The 17,155-nt window shown below is 45.0% G+C and overlaps 1 protein-coding gene across 1 annotated transcript in view; it reads right to left on the bottom strand.

The window, feature by feature from the left end:
• The window catches only part of NME7 (NME/NM23 family member 7), a 107,497-nt gene that overhangs the window by 84,090 nt on the left and 6,252 nt on the right, over positions 1 to 17,155 (bottom strand). The window contains exons 2-3 of the mRNA XM_028127830.2: positions 4,394 to 4,501; positions 3,566 to 3,732 (exon numbers count right to left, since the gene is read on the bottom strand). Coding sequence (XP_027983631.2) covers positions 3,566 to 3,732; positions 4,394 to 4,501 — 275 coding nt within the window. The remainder of the gene's footprint in view (positions 1 to 3,565; positions 3,733 to 4,393; positions 4,502 to 17,155) is intronic.

Here is a 17,155-nt window from a genome sequence, read left to right as displayed (position 1 = left end):
TCCTCCAAGGCTACCCCAGAGCAATGCACTCCCCTCCGAAGCCACAGGACTAATGGGCTTTTGATGATGGAGATCACCTGGGTGCCCTCATTTTACTAATGAGAAAACTGGGCCCAGAAAGGCAACTTGGCTAAGATCTCAAAGCCGGTCAGTGGCATCTTCAGAACAAAGCAGCCACCTGACGACATTCCCAGTCTGCACTTTTCCTGCACCACAGATCCGTCAAGATTAATGTTATTAAAAGGAACATCATCACAAAACCCAAGGCTACTATTGCCAGCTTGATTTCTGGTCTCATTGGCTTTAACATGTATGCTATACATTGATTTGGAAATAACTACAAATGCAAGATGAAAATCAGACCGGTGGGAGTCACTCAGTGTATATGACACAGATTGTGGTCAAGAACAGCAGCCACTTCCGCTTCATTTTCAGTTGTACGACACGACATTAACTCACGGGTCCACAGATGGAGATTGGTCGGGCTTTTTTTCTCCAATGAGACGCACTTGGCTGAGGCTCCCATGATTTAAACAGCCTTCCTTACAGCTGGATGTAACTGATGGCTGGCTATTAAAACTTTTGAAAAACAAATTATTCATCTTGGTCTGTTCAGTACCAGACTATCTTTCTTCTTTGTTTTGGAGCAGATGAGTCTCCTACAGTATTTTATATCATACGGCTTCATTGAACACAATGAAAACGAGGCCCTTTTTAGCTCACATTATTTAAATATGACAAGCCAAACCCATCAACTGTCTATGCTGAACTCTGGGAGAACTTTTGCAAACCACAGCTCTTGAAACACAGACACATCAGCACTCGTCGGCATCTGCGAGCAAGAAGCAACGTGAAAAACACGAAATGGACAGGACTTAGTTTAAGATGCATTTCTGATTTCTCTCTTAATGCCTACAGGAGACAAAGGGTTGCTTACTGCAATTAAAACCCTAAACCCCGGTCATATCTTTTCTGCTTAACTGTTCCATAGATGACAATTAGAATGTACTTTGGAGGGAAAATAAGACAGGCATCAGCAATCATGTGCGTCATTGAAGAGTGATGATGGCACCAGTATGAACAGTGCCTTCTTTCTGCGGCTATAGGATGACCACCCCAAAATGCAGCGGCTTGAACCCCTTCCTCAGGATCCTGTGGGCTGGCTGGGCAGTGGTTTCACGTGGGGTCGCTCACGCAGCTGCGTCTGGCTGGGGGCTTGCTGGGTGTGAGGCCTCTCCTTCCTTGTGGCCCTTCCTCCTTTAGGAGGCCAGGCAGGGCTTCTTCGTGCACAGCCGCGTGTCCGGTGTCCCTGCACTTAGCAAGCAACCCCTGGACCACACTTGCTGCTGTCTCTTTGGCCAATGCTAGTCATACAGTGAAGCCCAGTGTCAAGGTTAAAGGGACAGTCAAGGACACAGCAGCCGGGAAGGGTGGCTCCCTGGGGCATCACCATAATGACCTTCCCCTCACCTGCTCTGAGGCAAGCTCTGCAGCACACGGCATGAGATGCTCTCAGAAGAAAACTAAGAAGGATGATAACCGTCCTTGGACATTAAAACTTCTCAGCAGTAGCGAGTGAAAAAGTTTGGCCAGCCTTCACAAGACTCATGCAGTTAGGGATTTCTGAAAAGCAACAATCCTCACAGTCAGGCAGAAAGTATGTTCTTTCTACACCTTCAGGCTCAGAATGGAAATTGCAAGTATGGATGCGACGAAGATGACCAATCGCACACTGTCCCACCGACATCCTGGACGGCACAGCGCTGTGCACTCCTTGAACGCTGCCCACCTGCAGGAACGCCTGTGTCAACTTTAACCACGTTAGTTTATGTGACTGTTTCCAAAGGTATTCATCCTTTCCCTAAGCATGAAGAAGCCCAACCTCAAACAGCAACCCTAGGCCCAATTTACGGTTTCTTTTAAGTTTTGTTTGCGAGGGTGGAGTGTGTGCTTGCCCAGGGTGAGGGAGAAGCCTTGTGAGACAGCTGTGGTCTGGAGGGAAGGGCCGAGCCAGAGCTTTCCACTCACAGCAATGCAAAGCTATTCAGAGCAATCCTTCCACGGAAAACTAAAAATAAGGACAAGTATTTTCCTAAAGCAAAGATAAACTGACTAGGTATTAAACAATGATTGCTACCAAAATGAAAGAAAAATGGGAATGAACGTTGCATTAACTTGGCAGCACCGCCTGCTGGGCAGATCTGAACTTTAACTCCCAGGTCCCTGGGCGCAGGGAGCAGACCCCACAGAGGATGCTCTGCAGTAATCTGGGGCGGGCGGCTCCACCCTGAGGGTGAACCAGGTAGAAGGCCTGGAATGCTCTGGCAGCACAAGTCCCCCTCACCCAGGTGGTCTGGGAACTTCCAACTGTGAACTCAGCGGTCATCCAGGTTGCTACAATGCCTCCTGGCAACAGTCGGAGCAGACACAGTCCCTCCCAGGAGGAACTTCACTTCATCCTGTATCTCAACTACTTCACATAACAACACACAGCACACATGATCCCACACACATACACATGTGGCAATCATCCCCAGTGGCGGCACATGTGGGAGGCAACCAATCGGTGTGTCTTGCATCAATGTTTCCCTCTCTCTCTCTCTCTCTCTCTCTCTCTCTCTCTCTCTCTCCCTCTCCCTCACCCCCTTTTTTCCCCCTGCCACTTTCTCTCTGAAGATCAATGGAAAAAATATCCTCAGGTGAGGATTAAAATAATTAATAAATAATTAATTAATTTTAAAAACGGATGAAAGATGGTAGACCATGCAAACATCATTTGAGGAAAGCCAGGGCAGCTACTGCCTCACCAGGAAGACTTCAAGGTTAAGTCCATCGCTGGAGATAAGGACCATCTCTTCATAATAGCAAAAGTTCAATTTTCCAAGATTTAACAATTTAAAAACCTAGTGACATACCCTCAAAATTATAACATAAAGAGGAACATAGCTATGAGGAAAAGTAGACAGATGACAAGTATAGTGGGGCATTTTGACACAACCTTGGTAATTGATAGAATTAGCTGGGGGGAAAATCGTGACTATGTGAAAGGTGTGAACACCATAATCACAAATTTGACCTGACAGACACAAACCTAGACCTCAACTAAAAAAGAAAAAAAGGAGTAAAATGGTAGAAATATGTACAAAAATACCAGTAACACAACATATTTAAAAGTACATGTACTTATCTACCACTGAAAATCTAGAGCTTAAGGTCCTACTTTTCCCACATAAGCCATGTTTATCCCATACACCAAAACTTTTTCTATTCCAATATTCTGCTTCCGGTTGGATGTATGCTACTACGATTGCTGCAGGTGGATAAAGTTGGTATTTCTTTTCCTGCAGAAAAGAATCACTGCCTCAGACTATGGGCATCACCCTGGTAGCCACGTGAGGAGGAAATCACAGAATCCGGTCCATGGGATTCTAAAAATGTCTCAGCACTGAACTGGGTCACTGAAAAACGTCTACATTGTAAAAACAAGATAGAGAAAAAAAACACCACAAAATTCGGTCCCCAGCCAATGTTGACAGAATGAAAAGACTATCACATGGCTCCTTACTTTTCCTTCCTGCTGCCCAGCTGGCGAGCTGTGTACTGGTCCCCGTAATCAATCAGCACCAGCTGCCGGGAGAAGATGTTCACTTTGTTGCCGATGAACAGATCTTCCAGGTGGAGGTCGTCATACCTGGTCCGTTTCAGAAAGGTGCGGCGGTTCTTCACGTCATGCTAGAGCCGAACGACAGCAATGATGGGAGGGAATGTTCATCTCTGCTTTATTAAACACAGGCCACATTCTGCTTCACTTGGCTACAAAGGCAGACCTAATTTCTTTTAAAACTTCTGTATTTCAGAGTCTACTCCAGTAATAACTTAAGAAATTCTCCTTACAAATGTGCTACTTCGTAAGAAAACCCTGACTATAACGACGTGTTTACTGCCAAATCATCTCAGCAAGTCACTACCTCTGACATCCCAGAGAAATTCCAAATGTCTGCTTTCTCGCCCAAACAGATCTCCAATGCCAAAGGGAGTCACCCGTAAAAGGGGCTGCCAAGGAAGGGACGCGAAGAAATAAGCGGGACCTCAGCTTGGTCTTCTTCAATCGGGCCTTTTGCAGAGGTGCCAGCTTTCAATAACGGGGACGTATCTGTGACCATGACCAGCTTTATCTAGAGCTACTTAATATCAGCTCTCTGACCAAAAAATATGAATTCCTATTTTTCAACACTTAAAAGTAAACTGGAATTATAATACCAAAAGAGAATCCCCATTAAAAATACACATGGGAAAGTATTTGTAGACACACTATCTAAAAGGCAAGCCCATGCCTCTCCCTTCCCCACCCTTGCTCCCTTGCCCGCTTGCAAACCACGAAAGGCTCATTTACCATTTCAACAGATCCGTCCCCGGGGTAATACAAAAGCTCATACCGGCGAAAAAGGGAAGCGTTTGGATCGTACCACTCTGTGATGAAAACGAATCTTTCACTCTGACTCTGCAAGAAAAAGGAAGATTTTAGCACTAATACATACATTACAGGCACCCTTGTAGAAATCATGTACCGTATTTTCTGGCGTATAAGACGACTGGGTGTATAGAAGATTTTCCTGGGTTAAAAAGTCGTCTTATACGCCGGAAAATACGGTACATTGAAAACAGGAGTTACCAAATATGTACAACAACCCATCTGTTATACTTCTATCGAATTATTCTGCTTTTCTACAATATATCAGTTATCAACACACCCCTGATTTATTAAATATCCTTAGAGCCGAAAGCGGTTTGGCTCAGTGGATAGAGCATCGGCCTGTGGACTGGAAGGTCCCAGGTTCGATTCCGGTAAAGGGCATATGCCTTGGTTGCGGGCACATCCCCAGTAGGGGGTGTGCAGGAGGCAGCTGGTCGATGTTTCTCTCTCATCGACGTTTCTAGCTCTCTATCGCTCTCCCTTCCTCCCTGTAAAAAATCAATAAAATATATTAAAAAATATATATATCCTTAGATATCTTGAACATGGCTTAAGAACCGCTTGATACCTCACAGCCACCCAGTCTTTCTGAGTAAATCAACCATGTTTAAAACACTTTTTATAACTGTAATAATTCAGTCCTGCCAAAAGCAAGTTTACACATACACAATCAATAAACTGCCATGAAAAAAAAAAATTCTGATTGATTAGCTCTCAATTACATAAAGCTTTAACTTTCCTAAATTTAAGTATCTAACAGTGATAGCATATTATTACAATTAAAATTTTAGTAAACTAGAGACCCAGTGCGTGGATTCGTGCACCGGCAGGGTCCCTCGGCCTGTCCTGTGCCCTCTCACAATCCAGGACACTTCAGGAGATGTCGGACTGCCGGTTTCGGCCCAATCCCTGCAGGCCAGGCTGAGGGACCCCACCAGTACACAAATCCATGCACCAGGCCTCTAGTATGCATATAAGATCGTTGGCTAATCTCTTCATACCTTCCCCCCTCTCCCCTTCCCTCTGAGGTTCATCAGTCTGTTCCACGTTTCCATGCCTGTGCGTTGACCATCTGCCCCCTGGTGGTCAGTGCACGTCATAGCTACCAGTCGAAAGGTCAAACCGTCGCTTAGGCTTTTATAATAGACTAGTGGCCCGGTGCACGAAATTCATGCACTTGGGGGGAGTCCCCCAGGCTGGCCTGTGCCCTGTCACAGTGCGGAAGCCCCGTGATCCATCGCCCCAAAGAGGTAGGCCCCGCCCACCCACCTGGGGCTCCTCAATGGATTGCCTCTAGGCTGGAGCTGGTGGTCCCGCCTCCGCGCCGCAGGACCCCCAGGCCTTGCTGTGTGGAGCCGAGGGACCCCCAGGCCTCATAGCACGAAGGCCTCTGGACCCCCGGCGCAGGCGCATGGAGGCCTCCGGACCCCAGGCTTCCTGGTGATGGATTGTGACGGTGTGACGCAAGTCCCCGATGCTGCAAGTCCCCGCCCACTGGCGCCTGCTGTGCACACAGCCTGCTGACCGGCCATTATGCGTGAGGGCATCCTGACCATTTGCATATTACCCTTTTATTAGTATAGATACCTTTTCTCTCCTTAGTAATTTAACCTGATAGTATCTTTTTTATTTTATTTTTTAACATATATTTTTTTATTGATTTCAGAGAAGGTGAATGAGAGAGATTGATAGACTCATCAATGATGAAAGAGAATCATTGATCGGCTGCCCCCTGCCTGCCCCTCACTGGGGATTGAGCCCACAACCCTTGGGCATGGCCCTGAACGGGAATCAAACCCATGACCTCCTGGTTCATAGGCTAACGCTCAACCACTGAGCCATGCCGGCTGGGCTGCTAGCATCTTTTTATAGACATTGTAGGAGAATGTGTAAGTCTAGGTCCTCTGAGAAGCAGATAAGGAGGACCATGAAGGAGGATTCTGCAAGGGAAACTCCTGCCAGTGAGAAGGGGGAGGAACTGGGGGAGCTGAGGACCTCAGGACAAGTCCGACCCTGGATGGAGGACAGAGTGGGGGGATCCATGGGATCCTCCTGGGTTGCTGGCAGTCTGGGGAAGGCTCAGCACAACCACCAGAGAGAAAGTGCCCGAGCCAGCCAGCCCTCAGAGTGGTTCCTGCCTTCCAGGGCATCCCTGCTCCTCCCGGGCCCTGGCTGGGTACCCTTGGAAAGCCCGCCCTGTGCCCTACCTGCAAAGCAGCCCCGATCACAGAGCACAGTGGCAGGGGCCCCTGGTCATTCAAGTTCCCTCTGGTTGGAGGTCTGCCAGGGGCATTCTTATGGTTAACACAGAGGATAAGATGAAAAAACAAGTCTAAGATGGGCCCTCCCTCCTTGACTATTTAGCAGTATTTCCCAACAAACATATTATTAAAAAGGTCTTAGTCCCCAAAGCCTTTCATTACAATAGCAAAATGAAGAGGGATGAAAAAAGGAATCTAGGAGTATTGTTGCTAATTCTGGATTTAATGTCTGAGTCTCAGGTTAAGGTATATGAATGTTGATAATTCACTTATAAATGTGAATTATGTTAATAATACACTTACATTCTAATAGTTATGTTTATGAGTATACTCATATCTATAATGTAGATAGTTTTTAACACACTATTTCATTTTCCTCACAATCATCCATAAATGATACATTTAAACAATGCTTTTAAAAAATATATGTATTTGTATTGATTTCAGAGAGGAAGGGAGAGGGAGAGAGAGATAGAAACATCAATGATGAGAGAGAACCACCGATTGGTTGCCTCCTGCATGCCCCCCACTGGGGGTCAAGCCCACAACCCAGGCATATGCCCTTGACCGGAATTGAACTCGGGACCCTTCAGTCCACAGGCCGACACTCCATCCACTGAGCCAAACCAGCTAGGGCATAAATACAGATTTTTAAAGCTTAGGTTTCACTGTGCCTTCTAGTATTGTACTCTTTTAATATAAAATTTGAATATTAGTAGCTTATTAAATTTTTACTATCTATAATAAAATATTCATCCACTCAAAGACTTGATTGAACTAGTGCCTTTGCCCGAAAATAAATACAGAACACTACAAAATGGAAGAAAGGAGGCACATCTACCTACCGGAAAGGGAAGGCGAAGGGCAGGGTGGTCCGGCCAATGGAAGCCCAGGGCCCCTGGCACCTCCACTGATCCAGGTAGCCTACCACAGAACTGGCCATGGCACTCGAAGTCTGAGGCAGGAAGTCCAATTCTGCACATACACTACCCAGAAAACAGTATTCATATGAAGAATAAACTACTGTTTATGAGAACTATTGTTTCTGGCTGACAAAGTAGATTATAGCAAACACATGATATCTCCCAAGAACAACTAGAAAAGTGGAATACAAAACAACAACCGAAAACAAACCAAGAAACCAAGAGTCCTCTCAGGCAGAGAGCAACTGTGAGGGAGTCAGTGAGAGAGGGTCGGTGAGAGAGGGCAGCTGTCTACCAGGTGCCGCTGAGCACCATGGAGACCGCGACCATAAGAAATCATAGGAGATCACTAACAGTGTAAAGAGCGAGAGTCATTCGAGAGTTGTAGGAGGCCATGGGAGCCCTTTTGTAAGTTTCTGACACCTGCATTTAAGATGTGTCCTACCAGGCCCGGGCAAGGGACATGATTCTTAAGAAGGAAATCAGTTCATGGAATGGAAGGGTGTGCGTGGCAGAGAAAAGATGCAGAGGCCACAGTAATATGGTGTGGTGGTGTGGGTTCAAAGACATAGCGGATGTTGGCCTGGAAATGTCTTTATTTCGCCTCCATTAATACAGAGTATTCTTTTTATTGGTTATAGTGTTTCAGTGTTTCAAGATGAAAGAGCAACGAAGATGGGTGGTGGTATGGTTGCACAATATCGAGTGTATTCAATACCACTGAATTGTACACTTACAATGGTTAAGATGGTAAATTTTATGTTGTGTATTTTACCACAATAAAAAAAAATGGGGGGGGGGAGGGGGGGAAAGAGACCACAGATGACCAGACAGCCCATTCATGCACTGACTTATTCGTTCCCAAAACATTTTTCGACTGTTTATCTGGTGCCAAGTTTTGTGGTACATTCTTTAAATTCCAAGAAACAATCCCTGACTTAAAGGAGGTCAATGCTATAAAACCCAAATATGTAAGCAAATCATTACAGGCCAACATGGCAAGAACAATAACAGTGCAGAGCTCGCACTTTCCATTAGGTACTTGCTATGTGCTAAGTACACAGTTCTAAACCCTTACGTATTTTACACAACAACACTAGAGGCCCGGTGCACGAAATTCATGCACAGAGGAGGGTTGTCCCTCAGCCCAGCCTGTACCCTCTCCAATATGGGACCCCTTGAGGGATGTCCCACTGCCCGTTTAGGCCCGATCCCACTGGGATCGAGCCTAAACGGGCAGTCGGACATCCCTCTCACAATCCAGGACTGCTGGCTCCCAACTGCTTGCCTGCCTGCCTTCCTGATTGCCCCTAACCGCTTCTGCCTGCCAGCCTGACCACCCCCTAACCACTCTGCTGCCAGCCTGTTTGCCCCCAACTTCCCTCCTCTGCCAGCCTGGTCACCCCTAACTGCCCTCTCCTGCGGGGTTGATCACCTCCAACTGCCCTCCCTTGCAGGCTTGGTCCCTCTCAACTGCCCTCCCTTGCAGGCTGGGTGCCTCCCAACTGCCCTCTCCTGCTGGCCATCTTGTGGTGGCCATCTTGTGTCCACATGGGGGCAGGATCTTTGACCACATGGGGGCAGTTATATTGTGTGTTGCAGTGATGATCAATCTGCATATTACTCCTTTATTAGATAGGATAGAGGCCTGGTACAGGGGTGGGGGCCAGCTGGTTTGCCCTGAAGGGCGTCCCAGATCAGGTGGGGGTTCCCTTGGGGTGTGGGGCGGCCTGAGCGAGGGGCCTGTGGTGGTTTGCAGGCCGGCCATGCCCCCTGGCAACCCAAGTGGAGGCCCTGGTATCTGGAATTTATTTTCCTTCTACAATTGAAACTTTGTAGCCTGGAGCGGAGCCAAGCCTGGGGCTCCCTCTGAGGCCGGCAGCCGTTTGTGTTGGGGTTATAATTGAAACTTTGTTGCCTTAAGCGGGTGGGCCCGGCCACGGTGTGCGGAAAGCTTTGCTTCCCCTGTTGCCAGCGGCAACCCTGGCCTGCTCTCTCAAGCTCCATTCTGCCGCCATTTGTTTGAATTTGTTTACCTTCTATAATTGAAACTTTGTAGCTTGAGTGGAGGCTTAGGCCTGGCAAGAGCAGGCGGAAAGCTTGGCTTCCTCTGTTACCTAGGAAACCTTGCTCTCTGCGGCTGTAGCCATCGTGGTTTGGGTTAATTTGCATGCTCGCTCTGATTGGATGGTGGGTGTGGCTTGTGGGCGTGGCTTGTGGGCGTGTCGGAGGTATAGTCAATTTGCATATTTGTCTATTATTAGATAGGATTCCGAGAGAGATGGTATTATGTCATTTTAAAGATGATGAAACGAAGGCTCAGGTAAGTTAAAAAACATGTCCAAGATGACATGGCTTATACACAGGTGGACCGGGCCGGCTTGATGCCAGACCCCATGCTCTTACCCGCCCTCCTGAGAGTGGGTAGGGCGCTGAGGAAACAGGGCCGGCAGTCTCACAGGCTCTGCTTGCTGGGTGTCCAGAACCGAAGTGAAACCCTTCAGTTTAATCTCCTGTGAGAGCAGATCTTAGAAAGCAACAGGACAACAATGACAATCGGGCCACACTGTCAGACTTGTCGTTCTATCCATGCGCTGAAAGGTGTGTGTGGCCCTCTATGATGCTGTATTTCAGGAAAAACTCCTTCACAACAGGCAGCAAAACAGTTTGGTTCTTACGGAAGTGCTCCCTTGCCCAAGTCGCACTGGAACGGATTCAAATACTACCTCATAGAGAACAGTGTGGAACTAACCAGAAATCTGATGTTCAGAATTTGCATGATTGAGAGTTAATAAATGGTCTCAATCGATCTTAAGCCAATTATCTGTTTCAGTGGGACTTCATAGACACTCTGGAGTAAACTCCAGATGATGGAGTTGACATTTCCACAGGCTTCCACCCCGAATGACAGCATAATAGAAACCCACCCTGAATGACAGCATCATAGAAACCCAAGTGCGCGAGAAACCCTTGCTCCTTCCAGTAACGGTTGGGGGAACGTGGTTTCCCAAGAAAAACCTTCGCCTGGCCTTGAACGCTCTGAGGCCGCAGTGGACCACTGAAGGTCTCTTACCTGACACAGTAGGCAAATACACAGAGCAATTCCTAGTGCTTCACTTCGATGCCACAGTGATAAGTACAATGAAACAAAAAGACAACAGCCAAATGTTTATATGTTCCCCTGACCACCGGGCTGGGCTTCAAGTGCTAACTTGATTTTACCAAATAGCCTTCCTCCTGGACTTCTTCAAGGACCAAGTATTTCTCGCACATTGGACTGTGTCAAATATTAACTCAGAACCGGTGTGAACCTGTCTCAATTCTTCTCAGGGGGCTACTGCTCCCTCGTGAACCCAGCTTGAAAGGCAAGCAGAAGGTGAGCTCCTGGGAAAAGGGCCTTCGTGTGGAGTTCTAGCTTAGCGTTTCTCACCAAGTCTGACAAACATATTGCATAAGAGGAAAAGGCAGGTGAATTATTAAACTTAATTATCCCATTCCCCTTAAATTCTTTAAGAACTAAGTAAAAGGGTTGCAATCACTTTTTTTATTTTTTATCCTCACCCAAGGATTTTTTTCCCATTGATTTTTAGAGAGAATGGGAGGGGTGGGGGGAGAGACATAGAGAAACATCGATGTGAGAGAGACACATCAGTTGGTTGCTTCCCACATGCCCTTGACCAGGGCCAGGAGCCTGCAACCAAGGTACATGCCCTTGACCGGAATCAAACCCGGAACCCTTCAGTCCACAGATCAACACTCTATCCACTGAAACAAACTAGCTAGGTCTATTGCAATCACTTTTATCTTTTTTTAAATTTACAGTTTAAGGCCAGATGTCTTCTCCTTTTGTGAAAATATGATGTTCAACATATTTCCAAGATGGTATTTTTAAAAAATTGATTTCAGAGAGGAAGGGAGAAGGAGAAAGAGTAGAAAGAAACATCAAAGATGAGAGGGAATCACTGATCGGCTGCCTCCTGCACGCCCCACACTGGGGATCGAGCCTGCAATCCAGGCACGTGTCCTGACCAGGAATTGAATCGTGGCCTCCTAGTTCATAGATTGACGCTCAACCAACTGAGCCGGGCCACGATAGTATTTTCTTTAAAAAAAAAAAAAGTCATCGGAGATAACATGGCAGAAGTCGGAGGTGTCCCTGTAGGTCTTTAACAGAAAAATAAGTCAAAGCTGAGTAAACAGAACACAAGCTCAGGTGGGTCCCCAACTGTGACACTCAGGTATGCACTCTCAATTTAATTAACGAGCAAAAATAGCCCGAAAAGATCCATTTCCCTAGATAAGTGGAATCGTTTAAAAAGGCACACATCCAGGGTCAGGGAAGAAAGGGCTTTCTAAGTATTTTCCAGCATGGGTCCTGTGGATTTCTTGAAAATTCTTCCTCCTAGGCTTCTGCAGATCACTACGTAAACTTAAGTCTACCTGTTGCCCTGTAAAAACCACAATGCCACACGCTGCCCACCGGGGGTGGGGGACCTTCCCTCTGAAAGCCAGGCTGACCTCTGCTTTAGATCTCTTCAAGAAAACACAAGTATTGCCAGACCAACCCCAGCCACCTGATATTTCTGTGCTTGGTATTTGATTTTCACAGAATTTCAGGCATCAAAGGGACACGAATGACGAGGAAACAGAAGGTCAGCTAGGTGAAGTGACTTGGCGGGAGTTTTATGACTTGTTTCCTGGGAGCCAGATGTGATGTTCTGTATCCATTTCAGGACCAGCTTCCCAATTTCTGCCAAAATATGTGCTGGGATTTTGATAGGGGCTGCCCTGAATGTATTAACCACTAAAGAGAGAATTGCCACCTTCACAGTATTGGTTCTGCCAGTCCCTGAGGGTGCAATGCGTCTCCATTTGTGGAGACATTCAATTTTCCTCTGCAACGCTCTGCAGTTTTCAGTGTAAATCTTGCACTTCTGCTAAAAAGACTCCTAGGTTTGATGCTGATGTGAATTATTTCCTAATTTCCTTTTCAGATTGTTCATTGTAATATATAGAATATAATTGATCTTTCTATATTGATCTTAAATTCTGCAACCTTGCTGAACACACAAGTTATAAAAGTTTTGTTTTGTTGTGGGTTTTTTTTTTTTCATTTTGAAGATTCCTTAGAATTTTCTACATTTAAGGTCATATCACCCGCGAATAAAGAGTTTTACTTCTTCCTATCCTGTCCGGTTGCCTTTCAGCCCCCTTTTCCTTAGACTGCAATGCCTAGAGCCTCTGTTACAATGTTGTGTGAAACCAGCCAGAGGAGGAAGGAGTCTGAGTGTTTCTGAGCGCCAGTCCTTGGAGAAAGCACGGTGTGGTCCGTCAGTGCAGACTCAAGTGGCCCACGCACCACGGCTCCTGTGTGGGAGCGGAGCCTGGCGTCGGCAGGTGTCTTTGGCCGTATGAGAAATAACCTGTGGTACTGCGTACTCTGTGCTTCCTAGGTGAATGGAATTCATATGCCACCTCAGAGTGATTAAAAGTAACAACTAATCAAATCCATCAAGGACACCCTGAAAGAATGTCCAACGGTGGAGGGGTGCCATCTAGTGTTCAATGTGGGTTTCAACACATCCAGGCCTCAACCATTTTACAACCGGCCTCACCCCTGCAATGTTAGCGCTGTCATTATATATTAAATCATCATAATTTTGCAGAAGCCCTAATTATCAAAATACAAATTATGATTTTTGAAGAAAATTTGTGCCACTCGTATGCGCTAGAAATTCAGTTTTCAAAAAGGGAGTAAAAGGTATTCACTTCTCTCTACAGCCACAAAAAAAGCAGAAGAAAGTTACTCCTAAAAAAAAAATAAACACCTGGACACCAGCTGCAGATTAGAAGGAGCACAGGCTTCCAGGCTAAACAGGTTCAAGGCCAGGCCCTGTCACTTACTAGTAGCATAAATTTGAGCAGTTTTTGTTTTGTTTTTTTAAAACTTCTTTTCCTTCTATGAAAAGAACTTAATACGAAGTAGGCACTATATTCAATAAATGAAAAATGTTAACAATTAAGAAAAATAGATTTCCCATCCTGATTTATAAGTTGTGGAATCCCTTGTCACGTCCCGCGTGATTCAGGGTTCCCGTTCAGGTCCGGTTTCTGGAGAAGGCCGCAATCAAAATGAAAAGAAGCTAGAAAAGAATCAATTTGGGTAAATGGGGGGCCAGGCGGGAGTCCACCTCTAGGGGGAGGACTGCTCACTGCTCTGGCCTTTGCCATCCCTTTTATTGGGGTTCTGAGATACACCCATATAGGCAGGAAATTCCAATAATAGACAATCAGCAAAAATTTACATATGATTAACAGGTGAGAGTTGCTTTAACTACCAATGTCTCAACTAAACAATGAGTGACTAGCTCTGACCATTCAGAGCGATTAAGGTTGACCAGCATTCCGGATTCCCTTTTCACATTTAACTTCCAATGTCTCAATGTTCGATTTCCAGCAATAAGTCAGTAAGTTTCTTTTGGTTTTTAATATATTCCTCTCCAGTCACCAATTTCCTTTCTTTCTAATCCCTTGCATGAAAAAAGGCCTAATCTGAGTTTTTGTTTTTGTTTCTTTATCTATCCCCCAACAACAAAATAGTTTCAAGCAAGTTTAAATCAGTTAAAGCTTTTTCTGTTTTCTGTTTTTAGCCACTGAAGAAATCACCAGGTTCAAACAGCTGCTCTCATGGAAGCTGAGGGCTCTTCACTGCTTTCTAACATCTAATAAACTGCACAGAGAGGTTTTAAACAGTTAAAAGCAATGCTTTTTTAAAGAATCCTGTTAAACTATTTCAAGAATATCTTTCTCGTGACATAACAAATGGTTTAATCTGTGCGTGTGTGTGTGTGTGTGTGTGTGTGTGTGTGTGTGTGTGTGTGTGCATGCGCGGGCATCCTAATAAAAGAGTAATATGCAAATTGACCATGATTCCAACACACAAGATGGCTGCCCCCATGTGGTCAAAGATGGCTGCCCCCAAGTGGTCACAAGATGGCCACCACAAGATGGCCTGCAGGGAAGGGCAGTTTGGGGGGGACCCAGGCCTGCAGGGGAGGGCAGTTAGGGACAAACAGGCTGGCAGGGGGGTGGTTAGGGGGTGATCAGGCTGGCAGGCAGAAGTGGTTAGGGGAAATCAGGAAGGCAGGCAGGCGAGCAGTTGGGAGCCAACAGTCCTGGATTGTGAGAGGGATGCCCGACTGCCCGTTTAGGCAGTTGGATATCCCTCGAGGGGTCCAAGATTGGAGAGGGTGCAGGCTGGGCTGAGGGACACACATCTCCGTGCATGAATTTCGTGCACCGGGCATCTAGTGTGTGTATAAAAGAATGCTTTTTATTTTTTTTTTATTTTCTTTCTTTATTGATTAAGGTATTACATATGTGTCCTTATCCCCCCATTGCCCCCTGACCCCCACTAATGCCCTCACCCCCCTGGTGTCTGAGTCCATTGGTTATGCTTATATGCATGCATACAAGTCCTTTGGTTGATCTCTCCCCCTTACCCCCACCCTCCTCTACCTCCCCTCTGAGGTTTGACAGTCTGGTCGATGCTTCTCTGTCTCTGGATCTGTTTTTGTTCATCAGTTTATGTTGTTCATTATATTCTACAAATGAGTGAGATCATGTGATATTTATCTTTCTCTGACTGACTTATTTTGCCTAGCATAATGCTCTCCAGCTCCATCCATGCTGTTGCAAATGGTAGGAGTTCCTTTTTATAGCAGCATAGTATTCCATTGTGTAGATGTACCACAGTTTTTTTAATCCACTCATCTCCTGATGGGCATTTAGGCTGTTTCCAAATCTTAGCTATGGTAAATTGTGCTGCTATAAACATAGGGGTGCATATATCCTTTCTGATTGGTGTTTCTAGTTTCTTGGGATATATTCCTAGAAGTGGGATCACTGGGTCAAATGGGAATTCCATTTTCAGTTTTTTGAGGAAACTCCATACTGTTCTCCACAGTGGCTGCACCAGTCTGCATTCCCACCAGCAGTGCACGAGGGTTCCTTTTTCTCCGCATCCTCGCCAACACTTGTCGTTTGTTGATTTGTTGATGATAGCCATTCTGACAGGTGTCAGATGGTACCGCATTGTCATTTTGATTTGCGTCTCTCAGATGATTAGTGACTTTGAGCATGTTTTCATATGTCTCTTGGCCTTCCTTATGTCCTCTTTGAAAAGTAACTATTTAGGTCCATTGTCCATTTTTTTATTGGGTTGTTTATCTTCCTTTTGTTAAGTTATATGAGTTCCCTGTAAATGTTGGAGATTAAACGCTTATCAGAGATAACACTGGCAAATATGTTCTCCCATGCAGTGGGCTTTCTTGTTGTTTTGTTGATGGTTTCTTTTACTGTGCAGAAGCTTTTATTTTGATGTAGTCCAATTTGTTTATTTTCTCTTTAGTTTCCATTGCCCTAGGAGCTGTATCGGTGAAGATATTGCTTCTGCATATGTATGAGATTTTGCTGCCTGTGGATTCCTCTAAGATTTTTATGGTTTCCCATCTTATGTTTAAGTCCTTTATCCATTTTGAGTTTATTGTTGTGTATGGTGTAAGTTGGTGGTCTAGTTTCATTTTTTTGCATGTATCTGTCCAATTTCCCCAACACCATTTATTGAAGAGACTGCCTTGACTCCATTGTATGCTCTTGCCTCCTTTGTCAAATATTAATTGAGCATAGTGGTTTGGGTTGATTTCTAGGTTCTCTATTCTGTTCCATTGGTCTATATGTCTGTTCTTATGCCAGTACTAGGCAGTTTTGAGAACAGTCGCTTTCTAACACAGCTTGATATCTGGTATTGAGATCCCTCCTACTTTGTTCTTCTTTCTCAGGATTGCTGCAGCTATTTGGGGTCTTTTTTTATTCCAGATGAATTTTTGGAGAATTCATTCTAGGTCTGTGAAATATGCCATTGGTATTTTAATGGGGAGCACATTGAATCTATAGATTGCTTTGGGTAGTATGGGCATTTTAATGATGTTGATTCTACCAATCCATGAACATGGTATGTTCTTCCATCTGTTTATGTCTTCCTCTATCTCTTTTTTCAGTGTCCTGTAGTTTTCTGAGTATAAGTCTTTTACCTCCTTAGTTAAGTTTATTCTTAGGTATCTTAATTTTTTTGGTGCAATGGTAAATGGGATTGTTTTTTAAATCTCTCTTTCTGTAAGTTCACTACTGGTATATAAAAATGCCATAGATTTCTTGGTGTGAATTTTGTATCCTGCTACAATGCCAAATTCATTTATTAAGTCTAATAATTTTTTGATGGAGTCTTTAGGGTTTTCTATTAAAAGAATGCTTTTTAACCCTTGGATTAATTTCATTAACTTACCCTTGCAAAGTTTCCAAACTTAAGTCTCTTTTGAGGCTAATCCTATCTTTAAAATTACAGATGTATTGTGTAAGCAAGAATTTAGCTATAATACATTAAGAGCATTCTCCTGACAGCTCTTTGCATCAATTCGGATAGTCTTTTAAGCTATCTG

This window comes from Eptesicus fuscus, chromosome 22 (genome assembly GCF_027574615.1).
Source record: "Eptesicus fuscus isolate TK198812 chromosome 22, DD_ASM_mEF_20220401, whole genome shotgun sequence".
Taxonomy (NCBI): domain Eukaryota; kingdom Metazoa; phylum Chordata; class Mammalia; order Chiroptera; family Vespertilionidae; genus Eptesicus; species Eptesicus fuscus.
This window is presented reverse-complemented; position numbering and strand designations above follow the sequence as displayed.